The sequence below is a fragment of the Musca domestica genome, unplaced genomic scaffold, assembly GCF_030504385.1.
Source record: "Musca domestica strain aabys unplaced genomic scaffold, Musca_domestica.polishedcontigs.V.1.1 19, whole genome shotgun sequence".
Classification (NCBI taxonomy): Eukaryota; Metazoa; Arthropoda; class Insecta; order Diptera; family Muscidae; genus Musca; species Musca domestica.
In genome coordinates, this window is record NW_026712245.1 from 5,979,679 (window position 1) to 6,006,936 (window position 27,258).

The window sequence follows — 27,258 nt, forward strand, 5'->3', positions numbered from 1 at the left end:
GTGTGGCACAAGGCTATAAAAAAACGGATTTCTAATGGAAACTAGAGCAATTAATAATTATACGATTCGAGTTAATGGCTTTGGAAATCCAACCAAATTACCAGTTAGTCATTTGCATTTGTATGCTCTTACCCGCACCATTTATCATGGAAATGTTTACAAGTATTGTATTTTTGGATTATAGCAAATGTTGTTATATTTTTTCATTATCAATTAATGTCATCAAATTTTTTTGGTTTTAATAGTTTTATTTTGGAATGGGGTGCTTTTTTTTCTTGGAAACGCATTAAATAATTTGTTTTGGTTTTGGTTTGTTATGAGAGGAATTATAGCAGAAATTTGGGGTAATTTTAGATTTGGAACTTCTGGCCAATAGGTGATAGGAGTAGGTGATTTCATGTATTCTGAAGGCTATTTATGTGCTACATGATTCCACACCGATATAGTCTGGGGAAATATTGTAAATTTGATTTTTTTATATTTTTAAGACATTTTGCCCTAAAATATTAATTTTAATCCGGAGGGCATTTCTGGATACTTCGGTGATTCCGCCGATAGCATGTTTGGGAAAAGTCACACTAGAATTGCACACGATTTTAATAAAATTTCAAATTACACTACACACGAAAAGTCCCATTTACAATTCCATAAAAATCATCGGGAATCTAATCCTTATTATCTCTCAGAATCAAATGGCCATACATTATTTACGGTTTTTTGTATTTTTTATTGTCTTTAATCTATTGCCCAGTGTCTCGACAATAGCAACAAATTATTTTATTAAGAGGAAATGACTTTCAATGTTAATCAAATATTTGATAATAGCAGAAATTCCATTAAAGTTCAACATTTCTTCTTATCAGCTGACATGAAAGAGAGAATAGACACAAAACCTTTATTTGAATATAAAGATTGTTGAATTACCGAATTTTTCGAAAAAGAATCTTTAAAATATTATATCAACTATTAATTTGCCAATATGGACTATGCACCGTATGATATGCTAAATTTTAAAGAATGCCATTGTTATGGTAACAAAATCAATAAATTAGTCAGAATTAAATAATACCAATATCATGAATTTAAAAAAGAAAATAATGAATTGTGTTGATATGAATGACTAAGAACTGTGTCAAATTGGTATGGATTGGAAAGCTATCTTTACAATAATCTTTTTAGTAAAAGCTTGACGATAACAAGAAATCAGAAATATATATTTTGAGACTTTGACCACTTAACAACACCCAAATGCCATGCAGGTGTACAACATTTTACTAGTCCGCCGTATAATAAATTTTTTTATACCCTCAGCCATATGGCTTTAGAGGGTGTATATCATTTTGATACGGCCAAAACGTGCCCCATCGAAATTACGAGTTTAGAGCCTAGGTCTCTTTGGACCAAATCCGTTTCAGGACATTTGGAGTCGATCTAGCGATGTCCGCCCGCCGTCTGGCTGGCTGGCGCGCACTATAACTCTCGGAGGGAGTATCCGATTTGGCCCAAACTTGATACATCGTAATTTTATTACCAAACTTAGATCGATTTCGAAGATGGGCAATATCGGTCCTCACCTTCTGGTATCTCTCACACAAAAAATAAAAATCAAAAAATATATTTTCTGCATAATAAAATCCGATTTTGCTCCAACTTTCCAAATCCTAATATTTGCGCCAGTGCTAGGCTAGGTGCGAAAATGGAGAATATCAGTCCACTCCATCAAGTGCCTCCCCCACAAACTGTCGAAATATTGAAAATCCATCAATCTCATAAAACATGAAATTACCATCCGATTCCATTTAGACTTGGCACATCTAAATATTTCCATTAACACAAGATTTGTTATAATGATGGTAGAGATCGGAATACTCTTTCTGGTACCTCCCCCACAAAGGGTGAAAGTTTTGAATAAACAAAATGATCATAAAATCCGAAAAAAGCATCCAGTTCTCTTCAAACTAGACATATCACAATATTTTTATTAGCTCAATGTCTGGTGTGAAGATGGTATATATCGGTATACTCCTTCTGGTACCTCCCCCACAAAGGGTCAAAATTTTTAATATCCATGAAGATCATAAAACGCGAAATGATCATCCTATTCCATTCAGACTTGGTACATCGCAATAATTCCATCAACACAAGATCTATTATAAGATGGTAGAAATCGGACGATTTCTTCTGGTACCTCCCCCACATAAGGTTCAATATTTTGAAAATTTTACACATACAAACATTTTTGTTAGCAAAAAATCTGTTGTGAAGATGACATATATCTGCGAACCCCTTCTGGCGCCTCACCCACAAAGGAGCACAATTTTCAATACTTTTATCTTTACAACTTGAGATGAATGTGGAATTTATGAATTCGCATAAAATTGAATGTGAAGATTCGATTTACTTGTACTTTTCACTCACATCTGTATTACATGAAGTATGATAATGGAATGCTCCGGTCGACTATACCTGGCACCTCACGCATATTTTAACATTTTCTAAAAATTATCACATATCTCATACAAAGTGAAGGAAGTTATTAATAAAGTTCAAACCTGGCACGTCGAAATATTTATATCATATGTGTTTAGGTCTGATACAAAATGAATAATATTCGCCCATTATTTTAATAATCGAATATTAGCTGAGGGTATACATCTGTCGGCTAAACCGACAGATACTTTTTAACTTGTTTTATCAATCTTAGGTCAGATACGAATTGGTCAATATTGGCCAACTGCTTCGGAACCTCTCCCATAAAGGATCAACAGTTTGAATATTCATAACTCAAGGCTGGGGATATAAATCTGTCGGCAAAACCGACTGATACTATTTTACTTGTTTTTAGTCCAATTGGTGCGTAAATAATAGTGCAGGGGGTGGTGCGTTTTCGCACCCGTCGGTTTTGTCGTCGAGTGTAATAAACATTTTGTTATGTCTGGCACAGAGGTATTTATTTTAGGTACACCAATGCAATTTTTGACTGAAATGATTCCGATAGATTTATATTAAAATATTGTTATACCATCAAGAAGACTTTAAATTTTTATTGATTAATTCTAAAAAAATATATGTCTTTCCTATCTTGTGTCAAGATGTTTTTGAATAATAGCCAAGCTAATTGCCAATGACTTTCTTATTGAACAAAATACAATTAATTACACGTTTTTCTTAATTGCTGCGTCATTAAGGAAAAGTAACAAAAGAAATTACTTATTCATTACATACATATGATGAAAATGGTTTTCCCTCAGCCTTTTTGCTAAAAAAAAAAACGAAATTCTAATATTGGGTTTATTTCTCGGTCATTTCTATTAACGTGCCAGCCAGCCAGCCAGCCAACCAACAACTCACATGACTTATTAATAAATTTGTTTGTACACTGGTGGCCAAAACTAAAGCAACTTAAATCGCAAAGACAATAAATGCCCGGTAACTTTTACAAAAATAAACAAATCGTAATTATTTTTCCAGTTTTAAATGAGATACTTAATTTACTTTTAAAAAACTAAAAATAAAAATACAAAAATAATTTTGAATGAAAAAGAATATATGGAAAACTAAAATGACCCAATTTTTGCTTGGTCAAAACTAAAGCAACTTTTGATTTTTTATTTTAAAATAATTAAGTTTTGGCTAGTAGTCGATAGCATAACCATTATTTTGATAGCAGCTGCACACCTACGAGACATTGAATCTATAACACGCTCAATTTGATCCTTGGGTGTCCTTTCCCAGGCACCCCGAATTCTTTAGAAAATGTTGTCTCTTGATCTTCCTATCTACGATACTCCAAAGGTTTTCTAAGGAGTTTAGTTCAGGTGATTGTGCCGGCCATAACAAAACATGAATTTTTGACTCCTGCAACCAATATTTGACAAGTTTTGATACAAGTTTGGGATCATTGTCATGCGGAAACACCCAAATCAGCCGAATATTTTACTCAGCGTAAGGGAACAACGTGATGTCCAACACATCTTTGTAAACAAACCGATCCATAACTTCCTTTATTTTATGGATAGGCCCAAGTCCATAGAAAGAAAAACAGCGCCACGCCATTTTTGACCCTCCCTCATGCTTCACTGTACCTTTGCAACACTGCGGCTTGAGTCCTTCATTTTTTGGTCTTCTCACCGTAAATTTTTTCACGTCTGAGCCTTTAATATTAAACGTAGACTCATCCCAGAAATAATGTTTTTTTTCATTGAGCTTGATTCCACTTAATATTATGGTTTCCGAAAGCCTTTTTGATTTTTTCAGATATAAATGGTTTTTTGATGTCTTACGGACATGCAGACCTGCTGCCACTACTCGTCTACGCACTGATCTCGAGCTTATATCCAATGATTGCTCTCTCACCAATCCAGTTGAACTCTTAAATAGTTGTTTTTTATTTCTCTCACAATTTGTGGATCAGTACGGGCTGAAGTTTTTCACGGCCTTCATCCTTTATAGACTGTTACTACTGATCCAGTTTCAAAAAACCGACTTAGTATACAGAAATAATTATGAAATCACATAAATATTTATGAAATATTTCTCGGAAATCATTTTCTGTGGTATGTTGTTTTGATAGTCACTGATAATTTGCTGTTTTACTCGGGTACTGTATTTGCTTCTAGCCATTTTTAAAATTTTTTTGGGCAGTACTTAAAAAAACGAAAAGAAAAACACATACTGTTGTAAAAAACTTCTCAAAAAGGATTTATGACAAGCGAAATTGTCGAAGGAAGCAAAAAGCGATAAATATCACAGTAAAAACAACTGAAATTGCTGCGGTTATATGAAAAACAACAGAGTTGCTTTTGATTTGTCCAAGCCAAAATCGGGTTAATTGATTTTACCAAACATTATTTTTTATATAAAAATGAATTTTGGTTTTATGTTTTAGGTTTTTAAAAAGTAAATAAAGTACCTAATTTAAAACAAGAAAAACTTTCTCATTTTCTTAATTTTTGAAAAAGTTACAGGGCATTCATTCTACTTGTAATTTCAGTTGCTTTAGTTTTGGCCACCAGTGTATGTCGTCGTTTGTTGGGGACAGTGAATAAATAATCACTATTTTTGTGTTTAAGATTTAATAGAAGATGTAAAATTACAAATGATTTGAACAGCAGCAACAACAATGGGATTTTATTATTATGGTCTACAGGGTGAGATAAAACAACTGCAACAAAGTCAAACGCCATAATTTTTACATTTTTTTAAATGTTATTGAATGAAGGCAAAAAGTGTCGGAAATAGCATCAAATTTTAGAATAAGTTCAAATTTGTTCGAATTGGTCACCTTTGGTACGAATTATGGCATTCCAACGGACAATAAAACCGTCACACCCTGGCCGAATGTTGCTCTGCGGTATTTTGGTCCATTCCCGGCGAAGCGCTTGCTTGAGGTCATCGACACTTTGTTTTTTTTTTTTAGTGCCAACCTTGCTTTCCAAAATACTCCAGACACAATAGTCCAACGGATTGGCATCCGGATATTTTGGTGGCCACTGTGCGCTGGAAATAAAGCGAGGAACCTCATTTTGTATCCATTCTTGGGTGGCGTGTGCTGAGTGCTGTTGGAATGTCCAAGGTATGCGGCTAAAATGTTTGCTTGCCTAAGGCTTAAGTAGACCCTCCAGAGAATTTTCGCGATAAAATTCGACATTTATTCTGAAGCCACGGTCGATTAATACGAGCGGAGAGCGACCATCGGCTGTTATGGCGGCCCACACCATCACCATGGTCGGCGCTTGAGTTCTGGTGGCCTAGCGAAGGTTCACATTTTCAGCTGACCTCTTTGGCAAGTAAACACGATCATTTGGTTTGTTTACAAACTGCTGGACAACGAATGTTTTCTCATCGGAGAAAACCAAATTCGGCAGTTCACCACTTTCGGCCAAGCGAAGCAACTCTTTAGCTTTGTTGAGTCTATTTTCTTTCTGTTGCGGTGTAAGTTCTTACACTTTTTGGAATTTCAATGGCTTTACCCCGAGCTCATTTTTCAATATTTGCCGAATGGAACATTGCGATATGTTCAGCTCACGAGCCATTATTCGGCCACTGCGACGCGGGTTGTGATCAAATCGCTTCTTTACTTTTCGAACCTTTTCTGCTGTTGTTGCTGTTTTCTTCCGCCCACTTCCTTGACGTGGGGCTACGCTACCCGTATCACGGTAACGAGCGATGGTACGAGACACAAAAGATTTATTCACATTTAAAGGCTGGAGTGCTCTAACGATAGCCACTTGTAGGTTTTCAGCCAAATATAAAGAAATCACACTTATCACGCTTGAATTCCATCACGAATAACATTTTTTCTAGAAAATTCTCACCGAAATGTTTTTGTACGCTTGTAAACAATATAATGAGCTGTCACTGAATAATTTTAACAGCTGTCGGATGAAAGGTTTGGAAATGACAGCAGTCTGAAGCAGTTGGTTGCAGTTTTTTCCTCACACCCTGTATATCGTCATCTCATCATCATGAATCAAATAACCTTCTTAACCGCAGAAAAACGAAACTAAACTGAACTGAACAGAAAATAAAAACGGCAAGCCATAACCACAGTTACAAATTGATAAAATGACAAATTGTATTCATGTAATTTGATGGTGGCATCATTGGTTTCTTAATTTCTTCTTGCATCATAAGACAACAACCTCACCTACCAACTATTATCTATCCACCCCGGCTACTTAGCGTTAATCGGCTGTGAATCTTTGTGCAAAAGATAGAAACAAAAATGAGAAAAATATACCATTTTGTATACGCTTCATCTTCTTCATCTATCTGGTGGCATACACCGCACCGTATACATTAACAAATTGTGGCACTCTCATCATAGATTTTATATCGCGATGCAGTCGCCTCGACTACCAGCACTCGAAACGCATAACAGCAAGCAATGCCGCACAGCGCACTGCCAGCGACCGAAATGCTAAAAATAGTTTAATTTGTTGCTACTGCAACAATCGTTATTTAGTATAGAGTAAATGTAGCAATATATACAAACAAATACAACAACAGCAACAACAAGAAAAATCAATATTATACTAGATATTAAAAATAAACATTTGCATTTCACTGTTTTTTTTCTTTAATAACTATTATAATATGACATGCAACAATGGAAGTTACTTAGTGTGGATGATGTTGAGAAAGTAGGCCTGCTTGCCTAACAGAAGCTAGTTGGAGGTCATTAGCAATAATCAACCAGTGGAAAATTGTTATAGTTTATCTAAAGCATATATTGCAAAACCAGGACCTATGACAAAATAATAGAAAAAAATAAAAACGAATTAAAACAGCAATATAAAGGGCGATTTTTTTAGCTAATATATTTTTGACAACAATGGTTTAAAAAGCTCACACACGTTTCGTGTGTTGTTCCCCTATCAAACAACTTCATTTTGTTTTATAATTTTACCATGAATCGTAGACGAACAACGCTTGCAAATCATTGAATTTTATTATCAAAAGGTGTGCTATGTTACGAATGTTCATTGTGCGCTTCTTCCACTTTATGGTCAACTTAATCGACCTCCTGAAGCGGTTCACTGGTTAAGTAAAAAAGCAAAATTATCGATTTTGAAGTGTAGATCAGCCTAGCATTGCGTTCAGAAAAAGTTAGAGTTTGGTGCGGTGTACGGGCTGGTGACAACATTGGACCCTACCTTCTTCAAATCGTAATGTTACTTTCAATAGTGAGCGCTACCGCGAGACAATATCCCACTTTCACTGCGAAAATGCAAGAGCTTTTAATGCCTTTAGACTATTTTTGTTGGTTCATGTTTATACCGACGAGGACCAGTCGTGGTCAACATTTGCTTGAAATAATCTTGAAACATATAAACCGTACTATCAATTCAAATAAAAACTTCATCAATTTTTTGCTTTTTTTATACCTTTGGCCAATGGCTAGGGAGTGTATACAGGGTGAGATGAAAAAACTGCAACCAACTTCAGACTGCTGTAATTTCTAAGCCACTCGTCCGAGAGCTGTTAAAATTATTCCAGTGACTGCCCATTATATTCTTTACAAGCGTACAAAAGCATTTTGGTAAGAATTTTCCAGAAAAAAAGTTATTCGTGATGGAAATTAAGCGTGATAGTGTGATCTCTTTATATTTGGCTGGAACGACCGTGGTTAAACGACTTTGGCATCAGAATAAACGCCAAATATTCTGGAGTGAGTATTAAAGCCTTGGGCACGCAAACATTTTGACCGCATGTCTTGAACATTCCAACAGGACTCAGCACCATCGCACCCAAGAATGGTTACAAAATTAGATTCCTCGCTTAATTTCCAGCCACCGGCCACCAAAATTTTCGGATACCTATCTGTTGGACTATTGTGTATGGAGTATTTTGGAAAGCAAGTTTGGCTCTGAAAAATACCAAAGTGTCGATCACCGCCGCAAGCAAGCGCTTCGCCGGGAATGGGCCAAAATACCGCAGAGCAACATTCGGGCAGCATGTGACGGTTTCATTGACCATAATTCGTGCCAAGGCACAGTGGTCGCTGCCATTGGCCAAAATTCAAAAAATGAAAATCAGATATTCATTGTCAAATGTGTACACCTGAACTCTTAAGGGGTTAAGCTTTTTAGAAAACATAATTATCTTGACTTCATTCTAACGGCCCACTTCGAGAATAGCATCAAAAAAGAGAAAATGTAGTTAGTTGCTTTTTTCAGTGGGATCAGTGAAAAAGTGGAGTAAAAATAGAACTGTATTACAAAATTAAATACATTTTAAAACGACAAATCTTGGCATTATTATTGAAAAGCAAGGTATTGACTTACTTTTAGTGCAGTAATTTGTCTGTTTAGTAGTTGTGTATAATATAGAAGATGTGAGTGATCTGAGTTGCCTTTAAGATTAATTTTGAAAATAAAATTGGATTTCAGGTAAAGTTTTAATTGTTTTCCCCCCTGAATCCTCCAATGTGATTTTTTTCATTCCAATAGTAATGGCCCTAAGATTCTAAAAGTGCTAATTTAGCTTTCAGATTTTGTCAGATTTGTATGTTATGCCCAATATACTGAAGTGACTTCGCTGCAATTTTGTCAGTTCTATGGTGCTAGTGACATAGAATATGTTTTTGTTGTTTGGGATTGATAAGGATGTAACTGAGGGGTTTTCAATAATGTTGCAAGCATTGTCTTCTGACTAATGCCGAAAAATTTAAGGCCTTTGCACTGGAAACTCCTAAGGAGTTAACTAATAGATATCCATGGCACTATCTTCCACCCTCAGTTCATAAAATTTTAATACATGCACCCGACTTTAGAAATTTGTCATTGTATAGATTAGATAATTATAGGAGGAGGCCGTGGAGTCTAGAAACAAAGATATAAAAAAGTTTCGACTAAATCATACCCGAAAAAGTCTTGTGTTTCAACAAACACAGATCTTATTAACCGTCTTCTTCTGAGCTCTGACCCTTTTATAACGGGACAGCGAACGTTACCAAACAATAACCAGTAAAGTTTGCATATTTCGTAGAGCCTCACATAACAAATAAAGGTTTTAATGGGGAATTTGTGAGAATTAAATCATACCAACTATGATTACAGTAATAATAAAAAGTCCAATGAATCTAATATATGGGAGGAATATCCTCCTCCGAATCGATTTCTACTAAATTTGTCGAGACATTTGCGCCATTTGAATTCGGGCTTTTATTATCCATTTGGTACAGAATTATCTTATAATCGGATAGGTATATATAAGAGCTATATCTAAATTTGAACCGAACTCGATAAAATTTGACAAGGGTATTTCAGAGCTGTATTTGATATATTGCCCCGAATATCGTTACTACGGAGTCCACATTACGGCTATGCAGAGCAAATTCAACAAATCGGATGAACAATATGTATGGGAGCTATAGCTATATCTGAATCGATTTCCACCAAATTTGACATACTGGTTTTCGGACTCAATTTGGCCGTAAATACCAAATTCCCTTTAATTTTGGCTAATATTACACGTTTGGTGCACAATAAAAGGCAAATTGGATGAAAATATATATGGGAGCTATACCTAAATTTTGACCGATTATCTACAATTTCAATCGGGCCTTGGGTCAAACAAATTATTTGTGCAAAATTTAAATTTGATTTAATTTTATATTGAATTGTTATTTTATTTTACAAAAAATCAAATTTGGAATTGATTTATATAAAAAATACTTCTATTTTTGGAGGTATCTTTACGGGGGGACCCGCAGGTAGAGGCAGGCCGTTCCAATAATTTTCAGTAAGATTATTTTTTAACTCCTTAGAACGTAAAATGTCAAATCACATTATAATCTGGTGTAGAAATGTGACAAGAATTGGGCAAATAACCCTTATTCGGGAGGTACGTTGTAAGGGGACCATGCCAAAACATGCATCGACCATATCCATTTTGTCACATTTTTTATTTTTATCCCATCAAGGTACCATAACCAAAGATTCATATTGATATGTGCACTGAAAGTATTTTTGGCCGCTGTTCCCATACGACCTCGACCACTGTGCAAGGGTGACCAATTCGAACAAATCGAAACTATTCTAAAATTTGATGCTATTTCCGACATTTTTTGCTTTCATTCAATAAAATTTAAAAAAAAGAAATGTTAAAAGTTTTGGCGATTGACTTTGTTGCAGTTTTTTATCTCACTCTGTACATCTGTCAGTTTATCATCAGTTTATTAGAGTAGCTGATTTTTCAAATGTCGCTTTAGAAGTAGAACCTAAATAGCAGATAATTCACAAAGGTAATAATTGATTTTCTTATTATAGAAAACCTCTTAAAGTGTCTTCAATTTATATATCTCTGCAATCTCTAAACCTAATCTATCTATGGGTGTCCCCACTAAATCTAGCATGGGGATGATATTTGAAAACATCGACTGTTCAAAAAGGCGGAAAACATTTGTGATTTAATATTTCGGAATCTTGATGGAAAGAACGCCTTCAATGCCTTCTAAACGTTTTGTATTTGTATAACTCTGAAGATCATCTGCAGAAGGTCTTCCTTAAGACCTCCCATATATAAAATACCTCTTCAAAGATGAATCCTGAAAAATCCTTTCAACCATTCCAATACAGCTTCACTTATAAATATGGCCGATTTGAGAGAAGTTTCCTTAATGTTAGGTATTGTCAAGTTGTAACTGCATTTCAAGATGCAAAATTTTTTCAAACTAGGATCAAGTCTTCTTGTATGGCTTCCTTATAAAATAGTAACTGTTCTCTATCAAAATTCGGCAGAAATGTTTAACTTTGGATAACATCTATATCAATAACTTCTTAATAAATGTTGACCATATGTAGGAGGACATAAACACGAAATTGGGACTTTTTCGATTCGGAAAATTTTTGGCATTCTTTTAATGATACTGTTGAATTGACATATTTCCAAGCATTAAATTTTGCTCAGAGTTACTAAATTTTCAGTGTGGTTGTGTTTTTCATAATTTAAGGAGTTATGAATTTCGATTTTAATTTTTATAGAAAAGCGCTCATGCCTTACTTCATATATAATTATCAACATCCCTTAAAATTAAATTTATTAAAAATATAAATGAGTATGAACAATTTTTGCTTTTCCACTTACCGATCTTCCATGCGTGGTCTACGTCCCAATATCGCATACGCTGAACTCTGGCTGCGTATTGCTTCCCATGACTGATGATCACCTTGGCCGGAGGCTTCCAATAGCTTTAGACGATTTGATTTTTGACGGCCACTGAGCGTAGCCTGTATACGGCCCAGGAGACCGCGAGACCATGTGTCAACAGCTTGTAAATAGATAAGTAAAAAGAATAAGAGTACACCGCAAAATATCACCTCGGGACGAAAAACATAGAGACGACACAATTTCCAGAAATATGCCAACGGTGAATTGAGGGACGAAAAGCCCACGGCAAATTTCGATAGTATCTTCATGTGTGAAACGTAGGTTTGATAGAAAACTTTATCCTCCAACTCGTCATCCATTAATTGTGATTGAGTGTTTGCAACACGATTTAGAGGGTAATTACAAAAGAAAAGGAGATGGAAAAGGTAGTGGTTTTGCCTTGGGGAGAAATTATTAAGGCCTCTCTCTCTCTGTTTACTTGTTTCCTTTCCTAGTTTTCCCTATGTCAGATGATGACCGCGCGTTTATTGGGGGGCTTGTTGTTCAGTCACTTTATCACTTTGTCATTGATGTTTTTCTTCTTTCATTTATTTTGATGTTTGGCCTTTGTCGTTGCTTGATGTTTCTCATATGTTTTGGTTTTTTTCTGTTTATTCAATTATTTATAGTTTATTAATTTTTTCTTCTTTTGGTTTGTGAAAAGAAAAACACGATTTTCTATAAGAGAAAAGTCGAAACTATTTTTTTCAAAGATGTTGTACCGAAAACTAACGAAAAACATTTTGTTACTTTTGCTTTTCGTTTGGTTATGGTGACCCAAAAAAAGAAAACCACACAAAAATATAAAAAAATCTGATGAATATACAAAGTTTGATAATAGCCGATTGGTGCAGTATCCTACACCACACTCTAAAATGAAAATCTTTAGAAAGTAAAGAAATTAAACAGCAAGGATTTTACAAGCCACGCTATAAAATCCCAACACTTTATTGTTGGGATATATCAAATCTGAATTCCCCACACTCGGGATCCGATCACCTCTGGTTATTTCTGATATTTTTTTTTAATTAACTTTTTAATAACATATGGAACAATAAACTGTTGGCTAGTTGGACTCAAGTGAAATGCATTCCTGGCCATCACGCTACATACAGGGTGAGATGAGAAAACTGCAACCAACTTCAGACTGTTGTCATTTCTAAGCCACTCGTCCGACAGCTGTTAAAATTATTCCAGTGACAGCTCATTATATTGTTTACAAGCGTACAAAAGCATTTTGGTGAGAATTTTCCAGAAATAAAAATTATTTGTTATGGAATTCAAGCGTGATAATGTGATTTATTTATATTTGGCTGGAAAACCACAAGTGGCTATCGTTAGAGCACTCCAGCATTTAAATGTGAATGAATCCATTGCTCCTTACCGTGATACTGGTAGCGTAGCCCGACGTCAAGAAGTGGACGGAAGAAAACAGCAACATAAGCAGAAATGGTTCGAAAAGTAAAGAAGCGACTTAGTCGTAACCTGCGTCGCAGTGGCCGAAAAATGGCTCATGAGTTGAACATATCGCAATATTCCATTCGGCAAATATTGAAAAATGAGCCCGGGGTAAAGCCATTGAAATTCCAAAAAGTGCATGAACATACACCGCAACAGAAAGAAAATAGACTCAAAAGAGCTAAAGAGTTGCTTCGCTTGGCCGAAAGTGGTCAACTTTCGAATTTGGGTATCTCCGTCTCCGATGAGAAAACATTCATTGTCCAGCAGTTTGTTAACAAACAAAATGATCGTTACTTGCCAAAGAGGTCAGCTGAAAATGTGCACCTTCAGTTGGCCACCAGAACTCAGGCGCCGGCCATGGTGATGGTGTGGGCCGCTATAACAGCCGATGGTCGCTTTCCTCTCTTATTAATCGGCCGTGGCATCAGAATAAATGCCGAATATTATCACGAAAATATTCTGGAGGGTTTTGTTTCCGATCGCCTTTGGAGATATGCGTGCATCAAACGACTAATTTTTTGGAGTCTAAGAATGCTTGGATTCGTATTTTTCCAACAGGAGAGGGAAGATAAACCTTTTGAGAATGCAATACACAGTCCTGAAGATCTCCCACAGAATAATAAAAACAAAACTTTAACTCACTCTTTGGACTTAAGAAATGTCGTTTAGCCTTTTTGCGTTTGTTCTTATTCATGCCTTGCTGTTTTCGGAAGACCTACAAGTTATGTAGTCCATCATGCCGACTAAGATTTTTCTCCAGGGTAGATTATTGAGGAAAACCCTACCAAGTACATATGTTCAGCGTACATGGTCTTGGCCACGCTCATTCAATGTTACTTATTTTCCCCATTTGTTCTAAATCTTTTCCTAACATCTCAAGTACCAAAAATGTATCCAATCTTATAATGCCCTCAGAATGGTGTAGGGTGTGCTCATGAAAAAGATTATCTAGTGAAGGAAAAATCAAAAAATGTTCTGTTGTTGCAATTAATGCTGTTTGTTGTTGTTGTTTTTACTGGGACGATGGGACATTTGTTTTTTGTGTGGTGTTCTTTCTTTTTCGGTCATTTTTGACAGCGACAATAGCAGCGCGTGTGTTATTTTTAATATTTTTGGTTTATTGGCAGCAGTCAAGTCAACTCAGCTGTTGTGTGTACGTCTGTGCGTCTGCTTGGTGGTGGTTGATTTGTTAAAATGTTTGGTTTAATTCTTTGTGATATTTTTTATTTGTTATTTAATGCGTTCGCTTGCCAAAAAAAAAAATCAAAGTAGATTTTCTGAGATTTTTTTTCTGGTTTTTCACTTTCTGCGTTGTTCATTGTGCTTCACTTCCTCGCACAAACACACACACACATACACTCACACAAATCACAGTTTTCTTCTTGCAAGTGCATGCATCAAAAACTTCTTTGTCACGGTAAATGCAAATTCTTCAATTATCACTTTGTAAAATTCTTCATTTTTATATTTCATTTTATTTGCATTATTTTTTATTTTCCTAGCCAACGAAAATATGTCATGCCAAAAATAACCCAAGTAGGCGAAATGAATATAAAATTCTTATCTAAATTTAACTTTTTCTTTAATGGGGCAATAATTTTATTTGATTTCGTTGTCGCAGCCGCATCACTGCACACACTCAAATTATAATTTTCATTTTTTTACCGTTTGGTTGTTTTACTTTTAGATAATTTATTGTTTTTTTTTTTACACAATTTTCTTTTTATTTCTCTCTGCCCGAGAATTTTGCCGACGCCGTCGTCGTCGCTGTTTACAGCCGCTGTTGTTCTCGTTTTTCTGAATTTCTCTCGTTGAATGCTTTGCTTTTCAACTTGTTGACTCGACTCGTGTTTGGGAAAGACTAACGGTACGTTCTGGCTGGCCCGTATGCAATTTGCCATGGTTTGTTTGGCAAAATACAAAGAATTCTCTCAAAGAGAGCGAGAGGTGGGAGAGACAAAATAAACTTATCAGCTTAGGATTGCCAATTGTAGAGAATTAAAAATGTCGGGTTTTAAATCGAGTGCTTCAAATAGTTAATGCCAAATAAAATCAGTCCTCAGCTAAATTTAAAATATACATTTTTGTCAGTCTGGGCCTTTTAGGTGGAGGCAATAATTTTCTTAAAACAAAGTTAGTGGAGACGTATACATTAAAAAATTCTAATCATCGCCTTTATAATATATAAATCGTGACATAAAGAAAACGCTAAAAATTCAATAAGCAAATCAAACGTTTGAATGTTTTATTCGCTGATAGGTAAAACAGAAATCTCTTCATCCTCTAAAGTGTGTAAGGCCGACATGGTTAGTTTTTAGGTGTGTTTTGAGCGGTCTACTTGTTTATCGATTTTTTTCTGTATAGTATGGGTTAAATGTATGATAATAAAGACAAAACATTATTCTTAAACAATTTTATCAACAAATCATTTTACAAAAATCCCTAACTCCTTTAAAAATTCACAATGGCAACCATATTTTTTAGCATTACTTGGAGAACGAGAGAGTAACGCAATTTGTGGCGTTTTCTCTCCTTGTGTTTTTGTTATGTTCCGTTTTCGTATTTTTTTTTTTTTTTGACAAATATTAAGATAAACATGATGGAATGAGTAAATGTCAAATTATAACAGTTTGGTGTCTCCTATGAAAATGTGTTATATTAAATGAATGTAATTTAAGCATTTAACGGCTTTAAGAGGGTTTAAAAATTCTTGCCGACCTCTAATTTGCAATTGCCATTCACTTCCAACTTTTCCTTTACATCTTCCTACGACAATCAGTCAGCTGTTTATGATAATCCAGCGATTTTTTTTGTGCATGCAAATTAAAAACATTTTTATTTTGAAAATCACAAAAATTAGCCACAAAAAAAAAAAAAAAAACATAAATTTGCAACATTTGTCTCCAAAATGAAAATGTTTTCAATTTGCTTGTATAATAAGTAAAAAAACATTAAGTTCGGTCCAAATTTTAATACCCTCACCTTAGGGTAAAGCAAACATTTTTATATAAAAATATCTGAATTCAAGCGGGTTCCGTTTTAAACTTCATGTACCAGTAAGAACACTTGGACAATGCAGTTAAGTTATCAAAAAACCATAAGGTGAGTGAGGCCGTTATATGGGACCATACCAAAACGGGAACCTCTAAACAATTTTATACTTCAAGGATAGTCATCTACCAAATCTTCTTAAATACAAAATTTGAAACAAATTCGTGGGTAAATGTGACTAGGATTATCAAAACAACGAATTTCGGTGGATACCGTTATAAGGAAAACATGGACCTAGATATTCAATGTTCTCCCACCGAAGCGAGAACCCAATGTAGTTCTTCAAATTTTTGACAAATTTGGGGGAAAAAGGGACAAAAATTATCAAAATACTGAATATCGGGAAGTACCGTTATATAGGGGCTATACCAAAACTTGGACCTATACATACGAAGTTCCGCCACCAGAGTTAGAACAGGAAGACCACTTGGCGCTATGTCGCTTGACCTGGAATTGAGATGAATGATTATTCAGAGCCAGTAGCTAAAACCTAGATTGCATTTGACGAAGGATGAAGGCAGGTTCAGGCCTTCTGATTTGTTCGATGGGAAATGGGTTGTTGATTTAAGGTGGATCTCCAATAGAAGAATCTGATAAGTGTGATGGTAATTACTGAAGATTGAGTGGAACTTAAGTAGGTGTTCTGCTTTAAAAAATCACCAGTCATGTTAGTGTGTCAGTTAACTCCTTTTGGTACCTCCCACACAACGGATCAAAATTTTGATTAGTCATGGAGTTCATGAAATACGAATTGAGCATCAGATTCTCTAATTATTTTACATTTCCCAATATTTTTACTATAACAATATGTAGTGTAAAGATTAAATATATATAGGACCACTACTTCTGGTACCTCACCCCACAAGGGTAAAATTTTATAACTCTCATAAAATGCGAAAAAAAACATTCGATTCTCTTTCATTTTCACATATCCCAATATATTTACTAAAGAAATATCTGGTGTGGTAGTACCTCCCTCACAAAGAGTCACAATTTTCAGTATTTATATCTCCATAACTTTCAAAAAAAAATTAGCAATGCTTTTCTTTAAATATCTCTTAACCAGAGATCTCCTTACCACTCCTTCTAGTACCTCCCACATAAGGAGTCAACAGTTGGAACACTCACAACGCTAGGCTGAGGGTATATAAACCGACGGCAAGGCCGACTGATGCTTTTTAACATTTTTTTCAGTTCATAAAATATTTTAGGAGTTATCTGTTTAATTCATGACGAGGTTTTGTCCATTAAATTTATTTCGTAAAATAAATGATTTGAAAAATATCTGGAGGTAACTTTTTGAATTTCTCGCCCTGGAAAATCCCCAAAACAGTTGGAAACAGCCTACGTATATTTTTCGTATACCTATTACAACTTAAACACGTGAATCAAATAATTGTCGTATTCGACAATCGCATTAAGACGAAATGTAGAAAAAATTCAATTTCAAATCATTTACTGCTATTTCGAGAAGGAAGTGCTGCCTGCCATCGACGGGCAGACGGACGGACGAACGAACGAGCGACGCGAAACAAAACCAACAAGGCGATGTCATAGCATTCAACGGAAAGGTAATATTGAAGAAATTAAAGAAATCCAAAACAACGAACCAACAATCAATTATCTGAAGTACAAACAAATTATAGTTAGTTGGTGGCAGACAATGTACATACAACGAATGTATGAAAATGTGTGTGTTGTAACTATGGACAAAACAGTTTCACTGTTGATTGGGGAAAAGGTGTTTGCCAGTGTCAGCAGCAATGCTTGAATTCAATAGCAACACTTTGGCCTGAACATTACACTTTTCTTTCTTTATTTTTTCTCCTTATTTATGTATGTAGACTTGGTGATGTGACCTAAATTATTTCTGGAAGTTGTGTAAATGTTAGCTGCGTGTAGGCAGAAGTACAGACTGGTTCAATATTTGTCTGCAGGTGAAACAGGTTCAAGGAAATTCGCATTTTAAGATACGTGAATTCTGAATTTTTGTTTTTCAATGCCTCCTTTTTAATACCCTCAACCATATGGCTAGAGAGGGTATATATTATTTTATACGGCCAAAACGTGCCTAGTCGAAATAACGGTCTCTTTGGACCAAATCCGATTCATTTGGAGTCGATCTAGCGATGTCCGTCCGTCTGTTTGGCTACTTGGTGCGCACGATAACTCTCGACTGAAGTATCCAATTTGATCCAAACTTGGTAAATCGAGTTCAGAGATGGGCAATATTTGGCCACTCCTTCTAGTACATACCCACCAAAAGTTGACGTTTTCAAAAAAGAAAAAAATATTTTACTGCACAGAAAGGGAAAGAATTCTCCGATTTTGCTCCAACTTTGCAAATCTTAATATTAGCATCAGTGCTAAGTGCGAAAATGGATAATAATATCCCATTCCATCAAGTTCCTCCCGCCATAAAGGGTCAAAACTTTTAATTATAACTCTTATAAAATGTGATGAGGGAGCCGGATTGACTCCAAATTACATACATCACAGTATTTTTATTAGCCAGAGGTCTGGTGTGCATATGGAATATATCGGTCTACTCATTCTGGTACCTCTCCTACGAAGGGTCAACATTTTGAATCTTCATGAAGCTCATAAAACGCGAAATTAACATCCGACTCCATTCAGACTTGGTACATCTCAATACTTCCATCAACACAAGATCTGTTGTAAAGATGGTGGAGATTGGTCCACTCCTTCTGGTATCTCACCCACAAAAGGTCAAAGTTTTGAATAACAAAAACGATCATAAAATCCGAAATAAGCATCCGGTTCTCTTCATATTTCACAAATGCCATTATTTTTACTAATACAAGATCTGTTGTGAAGATGGGATATATCCGTCCACTCCTTCTGGTACCTCCCCCATCAGGGGTCAAATTTTTGAATATCAATGAAGCTCATAAAACGCGAGATTAACTTTCCATTTCCGATTCCATTCAGACTTTGTACATCTCAACATTTCCATCAACACAAGATATGTTGTAAAAATGGTAGAGATCGGACCATTTCTTCTGGTACCTCCCCCACAAACGGTCAAAGTTTTAAAGAACCAGAACGATTATAAAATCCAAAATATTCATCCAGTTCTCTTCATATTTCACACATCCCATTCTTTTTACTAATACAATATCTGTTGTGAAGCTCCCCCATCAGGGGTCAAAATTTTGAATATCCATAAAACTCGAAATTAACTTCCGATTCCATTCAGTCTTGGCACATCTCCATATTTCCATCAACACAAGATCTGGTATAAAGATGACAGAGATCGGTCCACTCCTTCTGGTACCTCCCCCACAAAGGGTCAAAGTTTTGAATAACAAAAACGACTATAAAATCCGAAATAAACATCCGTTCCTCAATCACACACATCACAATATTTTTATTGACTCATTTTCTGTTGTGAAAATGGAATACATTGGTCCACTCCTTCTGGTACCTCCTCCACAAAGGGACAACATTTTGAATATCCATGAAGCTTATAAAACGAAAAATTAATATCCGATCCCATTCAGACTTGGTACATCTCAATATTTGAATCAAAATAAGATCTGTTCTAAAGATGGAATTGATCGGACCATTTCTTCTTATACCTCCCCCCCAAAGGATCAAAGTTTTGTATAACAAAAACGATCATAAAATCCGAAATAAGCATCCGGTTCTCTTCATATTATACACATCACAATATTTTTAATAATCCAAGGTCTGATGTGAAGATGGAATATATCGGTCCACTCATTCTGATTCATTCACTCATTTTCATTCATCGGACAAAATTTTGAATATCCATAAAGCTCATAAAACGCGAAATTAACATGCGACTTCATTCAGACTTGGTGCATCTCAATATTTGAATCAAAATAAGATCTGTTAGTAGAGATTTGACCATTCCTTCTGGTACATCCTCCACAAAGGGTTAAAGTTTGAGTTTGAAATGTTTGATTTCCTTTAAATTTTGCACATACCAATATTTTTATCTGTATTAGATGGAGTATGAAAATGGAATAAATCGTCCCGCTATATCTGTCCACATTTTCCAAAAAACTTGCACATCTCTCATATAAAGTATAAGAAATAGTCGATGTAGTACAAATCTGGCACGTTATAATATTTAAATTAGTCTGAAGTCGGATACGAATTGGTCAATATTGGCCGGTCAACTGCTTCGGAACCTTCTCCATAAAGGGTCAACAGTTTGAATAATCATAACTCAAGGCTGGGGGTTTACATCTTTCTTATGTGTTTTGCTCCAACTTTAATAGATGTTTTCCACGTTTTTTAATTGGATGGATTTTGCTGATTCCTTGAGCATTTAAAATGTGATATTATTTATTTACCTTTTTTCTATCATTTTTAATAGTAGAGGAGTTTAAATCTTGCAGTTTACACCCGCTACAATATAAGTACGTCACATGCACACGAATATTCATACCATTGCATGTGACGTGTTTTTAACAAAACTAATAATTACAAATCTTTGTCCATCTGTTGTAATTTTGTCGCCTTCTGATTTTGCTTTTAAAGGTCACCGGGCGACAGATGTACAAAAATTTCAAAAGGAAACAAGATTAAATCACAGGAAAAAATATATATTTCGCGACGTCATTAATTGTGTCTTCTCTATGTTTTTGTCGTAACCAAATAAATGTTCTCTTTAAATTTGTAAAATCTCACATTGAGAGCGAGCAGGAGATTTGAGAGCAACATGTAATTGAATGATGAAAATAATAACAAAAAATCAACACAATTTTTGGCAATAAAGCTCAATTAGACAAAGAATAATAGCGAGGAGGACGACAACGAAGAAGAGGAAGCAGCAGCAACAGCAAATACAGATCATAACATAAAAGATAAAATGAACAGAAAAATAAAGAATAGGTATAAAAACACACAAATGACAATACACCGTAATTGAATCGTTGATTTTGAAAGTGGCCTAAGTGGGTGTTAGGTGTAGATATTTTGGAGTGTAACAGTCTGTTTATATCATTTTCAACATCATAATCAACATGATCAACTATGCAATATCTTTATTATGTTAAAGTACAATGTTATTTTACATTGTATGTTATGTTATGCGGTAACAGCGATCTTTTAATGCTTTCACTCAAAATAGCAAATTAACTACCATCACTTTTCATACCATCCACCATACCTAGTATGGACCGTATATTAATTTTGTCATTCCGTTTGTAACTCATCTAAATAGTCATTTTAGACATAACGAAGTAGAAATATTCTTTATCAGAATTTAGCCATGTACGTCCGTCCGTCTGTTGAAATCAAAACGAATACACAGAGGAAGCTAAAATTTTCAGTATTTTGTGCGCAGACAATCAAGTTTGAAGATGGGCTATATCGGTCCACGATATCGTATAGCGCCCCCCAAACAAAAGTACCCCCCGATATTTGGTATTTTGATGATTGCAGCAAAATTTTCCAATAAAATTATCTGAAAATCCACAAAAGGAGTACCTTCTGAGTACTTTACTCCCTGAAAAATAATTGTCTATATAGGTCCACGATATTGTATAGCCACCACATAAGGGTCCTTTCCAATATTAGGCATTTTGACGATTTTAGCGACATTATCCACCGGAGTTGTTTCAAATTTCGTATTTAGAGTTCATAATGGAAACTACAACATATGCCGGAAAATTGTCATGCAGGTCCAGGTCTTCGTATAGGCCCCATATATCAGTACCGCCTATATTCGGTATTTTGACGATTTTAAGTACAATATTTACCGAAATTGTTGGAAATTTCGTATTTGAAGTTCCTAATAGGTATTACACTATGTGACAGAAAATTGTCTATGCAGGTCCATGTCTTCGTTTAGGTCCATATATCAGTACCGCCTATACAGAGTTTGATAAAAAAGTGCAACAAAGTCAAACGCCATAATTTTAAAATTTTTCCTTTAATTTCATTGAATGAAAGCAAAACATGTCGGAAATAGCATCAACATTTAGAATTTGTAATATTTGTTCGAATTGGTCACCTTTGGCACGAATTATGGTCTTCAAACGGCCAATGAAACCCTCACACGCTGCCCAAATGTTGCTCTGAGGTATTTTGGCCCATTCGCGGCGAAGCGCTTGCTTGAGGTGATCAACACTTTGGTATTTTTTAGTGCCAACCTTGCTTTTCAAAATACTCCAGACATAATAGTCCAACGGATTGGTATTCGGAAATTTTGGTGGCTATTATACGCTGGAAATGAAGCAACCATTTTTGGGTGGCGCGTGCTGAGTGCGTCATTTCTGTTGGAATGTCCAAGGTCTGCGTCCGAAATGTTTGCGTGACCAAGGCTTTAATACACCCTCCAGAATATTTTCGCGATAATATTCGGCATTTATTCTGATGCCACGGTCGATTTATACGAGCGGAGAGCGACCATCGGCTGTTATGACGGCCCACACCATCACCATGGCCGGCGCTTGAGTTCTGGTGGCCACCCGTAGGTGCACATTTTCAGCTGACCTCCTTGGCAAGTAAACACGAGCATTTGGCTTGTTTACAAACTGCTGGACAACGTATGTTTTCTTATCGGAAAAAAACAAATTCGGCAGTTCACCACTTTCGGCCAAGCGAAGCAACTCTTTAGATCTTTTGAGTCTTTTTTTTTGTGGTGTAAGTTCTTGCACTTTTTGGAATTTCAATGGCTTTACTCCGAGCTCATTTTTCAATATTTGCCGAATGGAATATTGAGATATGTTCAGCTCACGAGCCATTTCGGCCATTTTGACGCAGGTTTGAATCAAGTCACTTCTTTACTTTTCGCACCATTTCTGCTAATGTTGCTGTTTTCTTCCGTTCACTTACTTGACGTCGGAAACGAGCCATGGTACGAGACACAAAAGAATTTATTCACATTTAAATGCTGTAATGCTCTAGCGATAGCCACTTGCGCTTTTCCAGCCTAATATAAAGAAATCACAGTATCACGCTTGAATTCCATCACGATTAACTTCTTTTTCAGGAAAATTCTCACCAAAATGCTTTGTACGCTTGTAAACAATATAATGAGCTGTCACTGGAATAATTTCAACAGCTGTCGGACGAGTGGCTTAGAAATGACAGCAGTCTGAAGTTTGTTGCAGTTTTTTCAGGTCACACTGAATATTTTAACAATCAAATATTGGATGAGGGCATACATCTCTCGGCAAAATCGACTGAAACTTTTTAAATTGTTATAACTCTTATAAAATACGAAATAAGAATTCGATTCTCCTCAAATTTCATGCATCACAATATTTCTACTAACACAAGATCTGTTTTGAAGATGGAATATATCGGTCCACACCAACTGGTATCTCCTTCACAGAGTGTCAAAAGTTTTGTATAATTATATCTCTTGCAATTTGCGAAATAAGCATCCGACTCTCTTCAAATTTAACTCATCTCAATATTTCTATCAACACATATTAAGGTGAAGGTAGTAGATATCGGCCCACCCCTTCTGGTATGTTCCCCACAAATGGAAATTGATATTTTTTCCTTAGAGACTTACGGTGAGACTTGATCAAGAATTGTTTTTCTCTTTGAAGTCATGTTTTGAAAATGATGCTTTGTAGGCGACTTTTGCATAAACTAACATAAGTGTGGTTTTAACCTTAAAATGTGTTTTTATTATTTATGAATTCCTAGCGACATATACTTTGATCTATACTAGAATTTTATTACAAATAATTTTGTAGAATATTTTGACTTGCTTCAATCCAGTTGAAATGGCATTTTTAACCATATATTGAAAAAAAAGGACCTTAAAGACCCCTTTAGGAATTCGCTTAATGGTTGAAGTTTTCGACCAAAACATTTTTTTATAAGTGATATTGCAGAAGACGCCACATAAAATTCACAGATTCCTATGAATCTTAATCCGAAACTTTAAATGTGAAAGAGAGAGAGAGAGAGTGACCTTTGATGCAAACTTTCAAAACGCCGATACACGAATCTTCTCCTGCTCTACGTTCATAACCCACTGGATTTTTCATGTAAATATTAAACAAAAAAGAATTGTTAGTCTTTCTAGCAGATTCACTGGTAGATAGCGACTTAATCCACTTTCAAAATCAACGATGTCAATTTTTAATAAAAATTTAGGAAGATCAATGAACAATGACCGTAACACGTACAAGGTCATTATGAGGAAACATAAAAATTACACTTTGGCGACATATTGGTGGCAACCATACATACATACCTGCATTGAAGCTAATCGAGCGTTTTAAAGATCGTCGAAAGGAAATGTAGTGATGATGGTGATGTTGGATATCCATTATGACTGCAGATAACGGGAAAAAAAGACTTGATGTTGAGGACAATAACGCCAAGAAATGTCAAATCAAATTTGAATTTGGTACCGTGTTCAGTGGGTGGGTCACCCGCCACAGACACACACACTCACTTCTCAATGACGTTGAAGGTGTTGTTTAAAATTTGATTTACAGCTATAATACTGACGCTGTTGTTATTGTTGTAATAATAACTTGACACTGACTTTGTAATTGTTGTCTGCCATTCATAGTGGAGGAGGACGCCACAGTGTTGCTGTTGTTGTTGTGCATGGGCCCAAAAATTATTCGGTCATGAAAAATTCAATAATATTTGTTTTTGAGCGTGTTCAATGGATAGACGACACAAGACAATATTGGATAATTTGATTTGTTTTTGTTTTGACAAGGATGACATTTTCACTTGGATCAAAGAATCACGCCAAGAAGTAAGCTTATTTGCACGAGCGATCCTTGGGACAAGTTCATTGCCAAGAATTTTTACAAAGCTTATAAAACGCACAATTATTTGTTTTTTATTAAAATATTTGTTTTTTATTATTGTGGAAATTTTGTTTTGATTTTTTACTGTTTTCACCACTCTCTTTTTGTTTTTCCTGAGCACTGCACCACAACCGAAACAAATCTCTTTGGCTAATTTATAGGCAATTTTCTGAAAACAACTGAAATCGTATTTGCTAAAACGTCAACGGCAGACAGCCACGGATGAAAGTCCGAAGAAAACTCATGCACGATGAGAGTGTGAGACAATGAGAGAGAGCTCGCGCCAGAGTGTACATTACGACAATTGGTGGATTGGTGTCTAACAGAAGAAATCACGAGAAAATAACGGACAGAAATAATTTCCCTGTTGTTCTTGTTTTGTTTATCATTTAGACAGACGCGGACGGACATATCATGCACACACATTTTGGGTGACAATTGAAAGCAACAACAACATCATGAGCGGTGGCACAACCAAAACAAAAAATACCTACCTATCCACATGAATTAGTATGATGATAGCAGAAGCAGAAGGAAACGCCTCCACCAAATACATATATCGCGACATCGGAAATGAGACTCATCGACGACAACACCGTTGTTTTCATTGTCTCACTAAGTGTAATCTAAATTCATGAGAGAGAGTGAAAGAGTGGTGAGTGCTAAAAATCTAATTGGAAAATAATAGTCGGGAGAGGGGTTTATACAGTCATACCTAATGTTTTTTGCACGTTGTTCTTGTTCAGGCAACAAAAACAACAACTCATTCAGCTGTTATCTGTCGCTTGGATACCATGGCTGCCACAAGACACGAATACGCACACACTTACACCCGCTTTTTACAATGAAATGCAGTTCTAAATGAAACTGTGTCGCTATCATAACAAAAACCAAAACACAGTCACACACATACATTTATACCCACAATTCATACAAAACAATGACAATGTTTACATCACACGTATACGCCAAGGTGTACAGTACACCGTGGCGTATACGTTGCCTGTATGTACACTGGTGGCCAAAACTAAAGCAACTTAGATCGCAAAGACAATAAATGTCCTGTAACTTTTACAAAAATAAAAAAATCGTAATTATTTTTCCAGTTTTAAATGAGGGGTTTAATTCACTTTTAAGAAACTAAAAATAAAAATACAAAAATAATTTTGAACGAAAAATAATATGTAGAAAACTGAAATGAGCCAAATTTTGCTTGGTCAAAACTAAAGCAACTTTTGATTTTTTATTTTAAAATAATTAAATTTTGGCTAGTAGTCGATAGCATAACCATTATTTTTGATAGCAGTTGCACACCTACGAGGCATTGAATCTATAACACGCTCAATTTGATCCTTGGGTGTGCTTTCCCAGGCACACCGAATTCTTTAGAATATGTTGTGCTTATTTATTTCCGAATCTCTCTTGAGCTTCCTATCTACGATACTCCAAAGCTTTTCTAAGGAGTTTAGGTCAGGTGATTGTGCCGTCCATAACAAAACATGAATTTTTGACTCCCGCAACCAATATTTGTACAAGTTTGGGATCATTGTCATGCTGAAACACCCAAATCAGCCGAATATTTTACTCAGCGTAAGGGAACAACGTGATGTCCAACACATCTTTGTAAACAAACCGATCCACAACTTCCTTTATTTTAAGGATAGGTCCAAGTCCATAGAAAGAAAAACAGCGCCACGCCATTTTTGACCCTGTCTCATGCTTCACTGTACCTTTGCAACACTACGGCTTGAGTCCTTCATTTTTTGGTCTTCTCACCGTAAAATTTTTCACGTCTGAGCCTTTAATATTAAACATAGACTCATCCCAGAAATAACGTTTTTTTTCCATTGAGCTTGATTCCACTTAATATTATCGTTTCCGAAAGCCTTTTTGATTTTTTTCAGATATGAATGGTTTTTTGATGTCTTACGGGCATGCAGACCAGCTGCCACTACTCGTCTACGCACTGATCTCGAGCTTATATCCAATGATTGATCTCTCACCAATCCAGTTGAACTCTTAAATAGTTGTTTTTTATTTCTCTCACAATTTGTGGATCAGTACGGCTGAAGTTTTTCACGGCCTTCATCCGTTATAGACTGTTATTCCTGATCCAGTTTCAAAAAAACCGACTAAGTATACAGAAATAATTATGAAATCACATAAATATTTACGAAATATTTCTCGGAAATCATTTTCTGTGATATGTTGTTTTGATAGTCACTGATAATTTGCTGTTTTATTCAGGTACTGTATTTGCTTTTAGCCATTTTTAAAATGTTTTTGGGCAGTACTTAAAAAA

The 27,258-nt window shown here is 35.5% G+C and overlaps 1 protein-coding gene across 6 annotated transcripts in view; it reads right to left on the minus strand.

Annotated features, from left to right (window-relative positions):
• LOC101901430 (protein phosphatase 1L) overlaps positions 1–25,130 on the minus strand; it is a 36,682-nt gene extending 11,552 nt beyond the window's left edge. Inside the window, exons 1-2 of one of the 6 annotated variants that reach the window (XM_005187461.4) lie at positions 24,383–25,130; positions 11,593–11,776 (exon numbers count right to left, since the gene is read on the minus strand). In XM_005187461.4, coding sequence (XP_005187518.1) covers positions 11,593–11,776; positions 24,383–24,458 — 260 coding nt within the window. In that variant the 5' untranslated portion in view covers positions 24,459–25,130. Of the gene's footprint in view, positions 1–11,592; positions 12,354–14,781; positions 15,033–24,382 lie in introns of those variants that run through there. The other 5 variants (XM_059121174.1, XM_059121176.1, XM_005187460.4 and 2 more) reach the window with 5 other exon arrangements.
• Between the last annotated feature and the right edge of the window lie 2,128 nt (positions 25,131–27,258).